Here is a 12,500-nt window from a genome sequence, read left to right on the forward strand (position 1 = left end):
GTGCGTCATTGCATTAATAGAGAGGAGCAATAAAACAAGCAGAGGAAATAGGGAGGTGAGGTAGAAAATGTGGAAAGGCCTTTGAATCTGTGTCCTCCAGCTACACAAGAGAGAGAAAAAAATAGGGGGCAGTGCATCCCTTTGTCCTAAGGAAGGGTCACTTGTCCCCTGTACGTGCTGTCCCTCCATAACTGAGGACAGTCAAAGAAAATGACTGTGCTGTGGAGAGCAGTGTTGTCTTCCAGCCTAGACAAAATAGACACTAGAGGACTGAATGTAGCCCCTTCAGAGGCACTGTAAGCACTGTCTTGTATGTGAGTTAAAAGAGTCAATTAACAGTTTGATAGAGACATCGCTTGTCAGTGTACTTCGGGATGTGCATGCATATTAGCTTGAGCAGCCTGAAAAAACAGCACAGTGTTATTCGATTTTATTTCCGAGTCGAAATATATTAATTGATCATAATCTTGACCAACCGTTCTGGAAATTTGGTCTTTTACCATTCAAGTAGATATAAGCTGTACTTGCACCCCGCTTGCAAGTATTACTAACGGTACTGGGTAAATTACTCAAAAAAGCAATCCATCAAAAATTACTTAATTTAATCAGATTACTTTACTGATTGCTTTATCAAAAAGTAATCATAGTACTAAATACTTTATTTTTCAGTTACATTCTAAAACATGTCTCACAGTAGGGCACGACATATCAAATTTATCGAAATATCGCAAATGAACATACATTTGTGCATTTGTAGCTGTAACCAGTGCTGTCCTGTGCTTTCTTATTGGCCGCTGTGGTCTGTGTGGATACATCAAAGGATGGGTTTTAATTAATGGATTGTCCCGTGAAATTATTCATCTCAGTATCAAGTTCAGCCTGGACTGACAACAAGCCCGTTAAACCAAAGCTGAAGGCTACAGCAAGCGCTTCTGAACATAATTTTTCAAAATAAAATTCCCAAATTTTATAAAATAATATTGAAATTAATACAAACATGAAATACAGTGTAAAAATAAAATTTTAGGATATCCCACAATATGGTGAAATTAACTTTAAATTAATATGCTTTTTTACAAAAAATACTAATAATTGAAGATTAATTTTAATATCTGCTACATAGCTAATGGTAAAACTGTACATATTATATGCAGTCTATATGCAATTTGGAACAAAAGACAACTACTGTACGATTGTGATTTCTGGGATAGATGGTCCTTTGGCTGGTGGGGTTTGCAATGTTGCACACGCTCTGACGACATCATCATATGATTATCGTGTCGCATATCTCATTTTCCAACAACTTATAGCATATTGCATTTTTCCTCCATATCGTGTAGCCCTACCGCACAAAAAAGTTTCTTTTTTTTCTCTACAAATTGAAAATAATGTCTATATTATAATATCTAAACCCTTAAGCTGTCACAAAAATGCAAACTGATGTACATAATTCATGTTTTAAATGTATTCTACATAAACATTATTATTTAGAAATATGTGTGACCCAAGAAATTATTAAAATAAGTAAATAATCAGATTATCAGAATTTAAGATGTAATGCGTTACACTACTTTTTGATTTAAAAGGAATTAGATTACAGTACCTACAGATTATACCAAAAACTGTTTACAAAAATGCCTGTTAAGTTACCAGACTTGCTTTGAGTTTTCTGACATGCAGTACCGAATAAGACAATGGACTGTCCTCAAAGTAAACCTTTCATGCAAGTCTAAATGTCCCATGTTTGCCCTCCACAGCAAAATAAGAAATTCCCCAGTTTGCTGGCTGTCTGCCTGAGCAATGCTGTGGTCTCAAAACAAAGATTTCTGAACAGTACTGTAATTTCTGAGTGATCTTGATGATGAGTGAAATAAGAGCACAACAAAAATGCAGCTCAGAGTGTGGTGTCTCAAGCATTGTTTCTGCAAGACAGAAACAGAGAGCTGTTGTGTGTCTGTTCAGAGAGAGAAAGAGATGAATGCCGGTTTTGATGAAGCACTATGTGTGTGTGGGTCTGATTTTAAACATATCTGGGGGGATATTCTTGCCTCTCGATGACATTTGAGATTCTTGGAAGGTTGTGGTTGTGGGGGAATGGAATGGAACATCAACAACAATAGAGAGCATGTTTGTGGGAGAACTCTAGAGGCTTCAGAAGGCTCAGAAGTGCAGCCCCTGTCACTCAAAATCCTACAGATAGCCAGCACTACAAGCCCCTCTCCGGTATTAATAAGTCATGCTGATAGTGCTATTTATATTTTTCCATTGCACATATAGCTGAGCTCACATTTGGAGCAGGCGGAGTTCATGATCAGTCAAAGCCAAGAGAGTGGATGCTAGTTAAATGTATAGTTCACCCAAAAACATAAATTCTGTCATCATTTTCTCACCCTCATGTTGTTCCAAACCCATATGTACACAAAAGGAGATGTTAGGCAGAATGTTAAGGACTGACAGCCTGAGTCACCATTCACTTTCACTGTATCTTTTTCTGTACAATGAAAGTGAATGATGACAAAGCCTAACTTTCTGCCTAACATCATCTTTAGTGTTCCACTGAAGAAGAAAAAGGTTGCGCACCTGAAACGTTGTCCTTGGACCTATGGTGAGAGCGGCCTAACTATAGTGTCAATACATTCACTGAGCATATAGGGGCTGGGCCTCAGCCTTAAATTTGTCGTGGGCCCTGTGAATGTAACCGACAGCCCTTTTTCTCATTCATTATTTTCCATTGGAATGAGTCTTCCAAAAGCCATGAAAAAACCAACCAGCTCCGAGGTGAATCACAACATTGCAAACATTGATTTGAAGCAGAAAGGTGTTTGAAAATTGGACAAAAAGACAAAGGTACAAGACTGTGTACTTAATGTCTTTAATGAAGGAATGAACTACAATGAACTACCATGAAGCATTTTAAATGGTGTGAATGAATTAAAATGATGGAAGTATATAAAAACATTGATTTTACGTTGACTGTATATATACAAATATTTAAGTAGTTTGAGAGTGTAGGGAGACCAACTCGATTGTGTCATTTGCATCAAGGAGGAGGCTGGTTGCTGCTAGGCTTGTTTGCCACAGTTTATTTGCCGCAATTCTCTGATTGGTGGATCTTTTTCTTAAGGGTTCATGGGTAGTGTAGTTCTTCACCAGGAATTCCGCTATTTTTTTTTTAATGAAGTTTAAATAACACAGCCTGATGGCTTCAGCAGAAGCATATACCATACACAACCTCAGAGCTCACAGTAGGTCTGTATTTAAAGGTTTATAAGTTATCGGTAAAAAATCAATTCCCCTATGAAGAAATGAATGGAATTTTTACTTCTGGAACCATACTTGACCTCTATTGCACACTATTGGTAAAACATGATGTAATTAGGTTAATTCACTCATATTAAAAATATGAATAAAACTAGTTTTTAGATTTTTGAATGAAAACAGATTTGAGATGTTATCCCATGAAGCACATTTTTAGGTTATGTGACAAACCATTTGTTATAGTGTATACCTTACCTCTTTGGTTTACCTAAATGCATTCAAGACTATACTATACTATACATTTCTCATCTGCAGGCCAATCTACAAGTTCCTTCTATGAACAAACAATGTGTGCTTGATGTATTTTGGCTCTTTAATTATATTTTCAGCTACTAATAAGAGTATCTCTCCCCTCCCTTTAATACATTTTATAATATTTAAATTCATTATGCATAATTTTTGTTGCCAGAATTTGTCCAAAAATCAACAAAGAAAATGCAAAAAGATTCTGCACATTCTGTCTGGGGATACTTATCTGTAATCAACAGATTTGTAATTGTTTTCTTCTTAATAATTAGTATAATGTTATAAAAAAAATATTATATTTTTCTCCATTGGATCTTTGTCTTTTATGTTTCTTTTAAATATATAAATAAATATAAAAAACATAGACTGAACTTGAATATATGTGTATGTCCTACTGCACTGATGCAGGAGCTTCTAGAATCTTGAGAATCCTCTTTAGACTACAACTACCTGAGCATGTAGTGAGTCCACTTCAACATGATTTGCTGCAGCATGGGTGATGAGATGTCGCCTAGAGGGACACGCTGTAACTACCGCCCTACCTGGAGAAGGAGAGCACAGACCTGAGCAGTGGTCTGTACCGCCTCAGGCCCGAGAGAGAACAGGGATTGTGGGGTTGACTGTTCCAGAACTACACAGCAGTAACCAATATTTAAGAGCTTAGCCTTGTTTAGACGTACTCACTACTAGATGGAATATCAACAGCTCCAGTGACAAACACATGGGCAAACACAAACGGTAATATGACTCCATGCATAGTGGACAGGGCAATGCTTTGCACTCAATACCCCAAGGACTGCACTAGACAGTTCACATAACCGAAGCAGGGCTTCCTCGCCTGACCTCTCTATCCATACTCATTCCTTTTAAGAGTCCTGAAGGGCAGTGAGGTCATCCCATTAACAAAGAATTATTAACCTGTAACCACAGAGATGAAAATACATGGCATTGTCTGGAAGTAATTAGGAGAGCCAGGGGCAGCATAGGAGCAGCTGTATGCCTTTCTCGAGCCCCCCATCCAAAATCCATTCTCTCTTTTCCACCCTCCCTCTCACATTCCCTCTCACTGTCCCTCTTTTGCTCTCTTTCTCACCCTCCCTTTCACTCTCAGTCTCCCTATTCTGCACTCTACTGTATTAATAACTGTGCAAAGGTTTTTTGTTCTACTACTTCTATGCCAGGAATCCGTGCTGGACACGGAGGTCCAGGCAGGGCGATAGAAGGAGATTAAATGATCTGTTCCATTGTGAGAGCGTAGCCTTGGGCCACTGCTGGGCTAGAAATGTTCAACATACCTCACACAAACACATGCAAACAAACACACTAACAGCACGCTCAACTAAGCTTCCGATAACCCCCTGAGCGTTTGTAAAACTATACGGCTGAATTTTCATCTGCTTTGGTCACATAAATAAAAGCCTAGGAGTACAGCACCTCCGGCAAATGGAGACGCTTAAATTAATCTTTGCAAACAAATGCTCAGCCTTTAAGCCTTTTGAGGCCTGCTTTGCTACCTGGCAAACTATACAAATCCAGAAAACTCACAACATCAAAACCGAATTTAAAGACGAGCCAGGCAGATCAAAAGACATTTGTATGAGCTTCATGTAACCAAAGTGCACTGTTTTAAAAACAGCTTGTCAATATTAGATGGATATGCAGAAGGAAATCTAGATGTAGTGGCATTCTGGGGTGAGGCAAACCAAAGTTAATAGGGCGTATTTCACACATGGTGCCAGTCAGAGCCAAATGTGAGATTTTTAGAGCTATTATGGTCATCTGGTGAAGAATGGTACTATGGGTTACTTATATATGCAGGGTCCAAAAGTACTTTTTTGCCTGACCTGCCAATGGAAAGAGAAATTTATTAGTCATAAATATTTCTTACTGAACATAAAAGTGTATTTTGTATAATTTTTTCAATTGTAATATATATTTTTTGTCCTTGTGACAATAGAATTATTTAGCTATTTTTCTTTCCTTATAAATCACAAACAGTGCAGTTCATTGTGTCACTCACAGCATCATATATGAGATTAGCTATGTTTCTTGGTAAAAGTGAACTGTCATCAAAAATATTTAGATATATCATGGATTTTTCCTTCATATTTAAGTGTTTGTGGCTTAATATGAGAAATATTTCACATATATGCTCCAACAATTCGTTCTAGAGAAAAATAAATGATTATGCATTCAAGACTTCTTTTGATAGTAAAGGTTGTCTGAAGACTTTGTGACAGTTTTCTTTAATAGATGGTTTGATTTGAATCGTGTATGTCCTTACATCAGCAAGGATTTGACTCTCATTCTTTCAATGATTTAAAGCATGTATTATGTTGTTATTAATTCCTTATAAAGTCACCTGGCAGCCACTAGTGAACAACATTTTATTTACTCACCAAAGCCAATTTTGAATTTGCCGTTTGGCAAGTGCTAATAAAGGAAAAAAGGCCTTAGATACACATGCATAGTGTATACAAACATGTCATAGGAGGTATAAATGTTTAAAGGTACTGTATGTCATAACATGTTGAAGAAAACAACAATGAATATTTGTGGTGCTTTGCCAGTTTACAGGCTGTGATGTTCTTCAAAAACATCAGAGCAATATCACTCAAAATCAAGTGACGTAGTCATAGTGTTAGTGTACTTGTGTCTCTGTGGGTGCCTGTGTGTGTCTGTATTTTTCCTTGAGATTTTGACTATGCTCTACCAAAGTTTCCACAGATAACAGCTGTACAAATCTTATCTTTCTCCCAACCCAATCTCCACTCTCTCTCTAATGTGCCCTGGAGAGCTGCAGCCAAATACACACCAGTGGGAGTCGAAGTGTATGACATTTACAGCACTAATTTGAGGCACATTAGGATGGAAGATAACCCACTGACCCTCAAACAATTGATCCACATCACCAATAAGTTAACAAAGCTGTAAGCCAAGTTTGAGACTCCATAGGGGCCTGGCGGTGGTATTACATCTACAGTAAATCCCAGAGGAGAAAGGAAGGAGGAGGGTGTCTTGGGAATTCTTTATATCCTGACTCACCCAGTGTACTTATAATGAGGCGGAATGTCGACACAATGGCCCATTGAAACCGCAGAAATGCTGCGGTAATTGGCAACAGCAGTGCAGGACTCCTCTGCAGAGACGGCACAGAGAGGACACAGAGCAAAGGCATTCTGCTGATCTCTCCTCCTGAACTCGGAAAGGGGAGAGGAACACAAGATGCTCCCACCACAATATGGAAAACTGGGATAACAGGGCTATGGGGACCACAGTTTGAGACGAACTCAGAAAAACCATAAGACTACGAACTGTAGTGAGAGAGGCTGAGTGTAGATTGACTGAGAGAGAAAGACAGAGAGGGAGAGAGAGTGAAAAAGGGTAATATATGCATATCAAGTTATATGCAAATACAACAGAGTTCATTTCTGTGAGGACAATAATGTCTGTCAGCGAAATTGCTGCACTTAATTTTTAAACTAAAATGGCTAAAACTGCTTAACGATCAACATGATCACATGGAAAATCGATATGTTGCTTCCGAAAGTTCATGTACCCTGAAATCAGCCCCATTCTGCCGAAGCAATTACAAGCAGCATCCCCATCAGACATTTTTGCATCAACTCAGATGTGCTCACCTTCTGGTGTTACTAATACACAAGTTCTGGTCTCATAGGAACAATGGTAAGCATGATTCGGAGGTTGCATTTTCCTTTAAAATCACACTTTTTCCCACTGACGGTTAGGTTTAGGGTTGTGGTTGGGATTGGGGATAGAGTTATAAAATATGCATTCCTGTTGACTTTATTACATCATTTACAACTTAAAATACTGCTTGCTTTTGATGCCACTCTGTGGATCTTTCATCTGGATACAGGAGCTCACATGTGTCCATACGTACAACAACACTTCCAGCTTCAGCCACTGGGGGCAGTGTTTTGATTTCAGCAGTAGAACTTTCAAACCTACTGTTGCCGAATTCTCGAGGTGATTAGTCTGCAATGATTGATAGTAGGAGAATATAGATTTCACTGCTTGTAATGAGGATATCTAGCTGTCTAACATCACAATGTGAAGGTTCAATTTAATTTGTGTCACTTTGGGAATTTGCTTGATGAAAAGTGAAGAGCGTAGTTTACGTATGTGGCCTGAACAATCAGATGCATTTACACTTGCCCGAGTCATGCCCTGTGTGTGTTTTTTTATTACAATGCATGTCCATCTTGAATGTGTCATGGATGGTATTTACACTTAGTCTTTCATGATCCAATAGCTATCTGCTCAGTAAAAATGCATGAAAAAATATAAGAGGATTGAAGACAGCATTCAATGATAGTTTGCTTAAGAGACAAGAAAGAAATACAGCACAGATACAGCAGCGGAGGTCTGAGATTAAGTGCAGGATAAACTGTTATTTCCCAGGAACAGAAAGTACAACAGGGCTCTGACAGAATCAGACAGACAAGGAGTAAGAAGGAAAGGCATGAGATAAAGACTGATACTCATGATTTCTGCAGGTGCTCATAGCATATCCACGTGAAGTCAGGCTAGCACACATCCCCACTTCTCTTTCTCTGTCGCTCACACACATTCTATCTCTTTCCTTCAGGCTGCTACTCAAAGCAGAATGAGTGCTCTACAGACCTGCCACAACAGTCAGAGTGTTTTACAAGCCCAGAATGCAGCTCTCTCATTAGGTGGTTGGCAGGTGTGGATGTGGCAGAGAAGATAACAGTTTCCACTGACACTCACTCACAGCCAAAATCAGCTGCTCTCCCAGCTACTAAAATTATGATGATTTAAAGCTGAAATGTATAATTTCTATGTCACTAGCACTCCCCAACAGAACTGCAAAAAATTATGTTTTCAAACAGGTTTCCTAAACATTCCCCAGTCTGCCATTAGAGAAACATGGTCCCGCCCCAAACGCACACCATTGGTTGAGCCAATGTTGCTTTATCGAGCTAGTCGGGATGCTCAAATAAAATAAACAGAGCAATATTTTAAAAGCACCACAGAGCTACAGTGTTTGCACTTTTGGGAAAATCAACCTACTTACTTTAGAAACATTACGGGTTCAACATAAATTAAGCTCAATTGACAGCATTTGTTGATTACCACAAAAATACATTTCGATTTGTTTCTCTTTTTCTTCAAAAAAGCAAAAATCTTGGTTAGTAAGGCAAAAGAAGTGAATGGGGCCAATCTGTAAGGTGTAATTGTTAAAATACTGTTTCAAAAGAATAGTCACAATATGCATGTTAACAAGATTTTAGTATGATAAAATTGCTTACTAACCTTTATGCAAAGTTATATCCAATTTTACAACTTGACGACGTAACGCCGTAAACCCTTTAACCCTAAAACAACCATAAAAACTACAATTTTAACAACTTTAAAGCCCAAGTTTGAACAAAGAATTGAGGTAAGTGCTTTTATAAGCTTCACATTTCTTTCTTTAAACCTTACAAAAATTTGCCCCAATCACTTTCATTGGTAAGTGCCTCTCTGCAATCTCGATTTTTGCTTTTTTGTAAAGAAAAGAAGCGATGAGTCAAAATTTATTTTTGTGGTAATCAACATTACACCTCAAATGCTGTCAATTGAGGTTAACTTGTATTGAACCCGGAATATTCCTTTACTTACACTGTAAAAAATCATAACCTGCAATTGCTACCTTAAGGAGTTTTTGTTTTTAAATGCCAAGATTTTTAAACACTATCTCTGATATGAATTAAAACCAGTTAATTTAGATGTTCCACATGAAGCATATTTTTCATTATATAGGAGAAAGTATTTAAACCGAAAAAATTCCACACTTAATATTTATTTTATTAGTTCATTTATTTATTATTAACAAATATGAAATCTCAAATATGCCACACAAATAAGACCTTATTAAACAAGCCGATTTAATTTGCATGCAATGCCAATGAAAGTATTTTTGTGCTTCATAGGGCAGCTTTAGTGGAAATGTAAGAACAGACATGCAGTAATAAGTAATGACACAGTGAAGTTTCATGTTTTAGTGTCTCTGCAACAGGCAGCAGCTGTTAAAGACTTAAAACTGACAGACTGAACTGCTTGGGACAACCGAAACTATCTTTAACAAAATAGAGCTGTACCCCAATCTGATTACTGAATAAAGCTCTAAATGAATGACGTTTGCTAAAATTGGCTCATAGATTTCTATCGAAACAAATATAAAAGAAATATCTGGGTTTTTAGAACATTTTAAGGTGATTTGTTTTTATTAAGCTTGTGGAGAAACAAATGTGGATCCTGTTTATGGGCAGTTCAGAACAAAACTAGAACACACTGTCAAATCGACATCAAATGTGGTGTGGTACTATGGCAGTTAGGAAGCAAATGAATAGAAGTACTTTCTAAATGTCATTACACATTTGTCAAACAAAATGTGAGAGCAAAAAGCCTGAGACATATTCTGCCTTTATGTTCAAAAACATTCAGTTAGTCTGTATATGTGCTCCAGCTCTGGACTCCTCTACATGTCTAAATATTTAGTTTTCAAACATAAAATTCCTTTCACACTCTTCACATCATACTGTTCCTAGAAGCACAAAATGACCTCACTCCAGGTCATACTTCTGCACTGTAAAACATGTTTTTGTCAGATAACCTAAAACAAAATGTGCTTCATACAGAACATCTAAATTAATTGGTTTTATTCAATTAAAAAATAATTCATATAAATGAATCAACCTGACTATATTAGGTTACACCAACAAAAGTCAATTTTAAAGAATAAGCTCACACAAAAATAAAAAGTCTGTCATAATTTACTCATCCTCATGTTGTTTCAAACCCATATTACTTTCTCACAAATACAGAGCACAAAAGGAGAATTTGTTTTAATGAAAATCACAGTCTGTTTTTTCAATACAGTTGCAGTTAATAGTGCCTCATTTTAAAGATTAAAAAAGAAGCAAAGGAAAAGGACCAATTGTTCACAGGGCAAAGTGGGTTAATGCATGAACTTTGCGTTGCTTTTTAGCTCTAAACAGGACACATGAGCCACTGTAAACAAGCTTCTCTCATAGCGCTCATGAACACATAACGGACGTCAAGATTTTGACTGAAAAAGGAGTTAAATTTCAGATTGTTTCAAAAAAATCTATCGAATGCCCTCCGAAGACTTGGAATATAATGCACAAGTCACATGGACTACTTTTAATGCTACTTTTTGTATTATTTTTATTTCAAATTTCACATAAAAAAACAAAACAAAACAAAAAAACAAGTAACATTACAAAACACCACAATACGAAACAGACAAGTCACAGAAAAAAAAAAAGAAAAACAAAAGGTCAAAAAAAATAAATAAATAAATAAATAAAACACGAACAGACAGACAGACCCTTCCTTTCCCGACAAAATGTACTGCACAGATCAGGGCATACATCATTTTATGATTCTTTTGAAGACTTTTTTTTAAGTTATAAAGTTAATCACTATCAACAGCTATTGTATTGAAACCATTAACTTAACATCCTTTAAAATATCTCCTTTTGTCTTTCGCATAAGAAGATCAACTATATGGGTGAACTATTCCTTTAAGGGTTATATTAAATAAAAATAACTTTTCAAGGTAACAACTGCATGCTACCACTTTTTAAAGTGTAAAACACACATTCTCACATTTCACACACACACACACACACACACACACACACACACACACACACACACACACACACATCCCTAAACTTGTCTACTCACGTTAGTTTTGCTAGTGACAGAGAAGGTTGCTCTGCTGGAGAAGCGTGTGGTGGTGGGGCTGGAGGCTGAGCCACTGGCTGAACCTGTCAAAGCTGCCACACTAGGGGCCGTTGCGCTGCTTAGTGAAGGGGGTGACTGGTGCCCTGTAGTGCTGCTGTTGGTCTTCGGTGGCTCTGGACCTCCAGAGAGAAGTGCGCTTCTGTCACACACCGACCCCGTCAGCAACTCCACCTGTCGGGTCAAGGCCTCTAACTGGCCCCTGAGCTGCCGGTTCTCCTGCTGCAGTTGGGCCACGGCTCGGCCCAGAGGTCCGCTCATATGAATGGTCTCTTCTAACCTCCGCTCGATGCCAAGCTTGAAAGCACTGACGTCCACATGGATTTCACGTACGGCATCCTGCAATGTGGTTTCATAGCGGGCCAAAGCAGCACATACTGTCTCCCCTTCCGGAGAGCCCTCGGGTACTGATGCCAATGGGCCTGCGTCCATCTCTGCTCAGAGTACAGGTACCTTCCTCCCTACGTTCCCTTACCTAGAGTCTAACTGCTAATCAAGATATCTGTTGTTATCCCTGTATTGTATCTCTTGGAAGTTGTTTAAAGTCACACATCCATAGAAATCCTCAGGGATTAACCAAAAAGACCTGTTGAAGCAAAGCTTAGTTAGTGACAAGCTTCAATGGCTCACTCAATTAATAACAAACAACTTCCTTTAAAACCTTTAAAAACTTAATCAAAATAATAGATACAGTAGATGCCTTTCTTCTTTTCTTTAACAGTGTTAGTGTGGGAATGTTTACATACCTGTATCTTTGCTTTAAGTTTCAGTATGAGTCCTGCGTTATTTCCCAGTTGTGTGAATGAGTGTGAAAGCTCTGCCCGCCGTGCTGTTTTAAAGTACAGCTCTCACAGTCACGTTAACCTCCTACAACTCCTGCAGCCTGGGGGAGGGAGCAGAGAGAGGGAGGGGACATGAGAAAAGAGGAGGAGAGATACCGCTCCATTGTATCCCAGCTCCCCCTCCTTCTTTCCACTGTATTTGTATTAATCTCCACTTTCACAACACAGTGCACTGTCTGCTCTCACTCTCCCTCGCTCTTTTTGTCTGACAGATAACTGCTCATGCAGATCACACTGACTGTCTCACTGGCTCACCAGTGCTGTCTTGTCCTAGATCAGAAAGGAATAGGCGAG

The 12,500-nt window shown here is 38.2% G+C and overlaps 1 protein-coding gene across 2 annotated transcripts in view; it reads right to left on the reverse strand.

The window, feature by feature from the left end:
• The window catches only part of LOC127430272 (smoothelin-like protein 2), a 26,614-nt gene extending 14,355 nt beyond the window's left edge, over positions 1 to 12,259 (reverse strand). For both annotated transcript variants that reach the window (XM_051679973.1, XM_051679972.1), the window contains exons 1-2: positions 12,111 to 12,259; positions 11,308 to 11,950 (exon numbers count right to left, since the gene is read on the reverse strand). In XM_051679973.1, coding sequence (XP_051535933.1) covers positions 11,308 to 11,796 — 489 coding nt within the window. In that variant the 5' untranslated portion in view covers positions 11,797 to 11,950; positions 12,111 to 12,259. The remainder of the gene's footprint in view (positions 1 to 11,307; positions 11,951 to 12,110) is intronic.
• Between the last annotated feature and the right edge of the window lie 241 nt (positions 12,260 to 12,500).

This window comes from Myxocyprinus asiaticus, chromosome 39 (assembly GCF_019703515.2).
Source record: "Myxocyprinus asiaticus isolate MX2 ecotype Aquarium Trade chromosome 39, UBuf_Myxa_2, whole genome shotgun sequence".
In the NCBI taxonomy this organism is placed as follows: Eukaryota; Metazoa; Chordata; class Actinopteri; order Cypriniformes; family Catostomidae; genus Myxocyprinus; species Myxocyprinus asiaticus.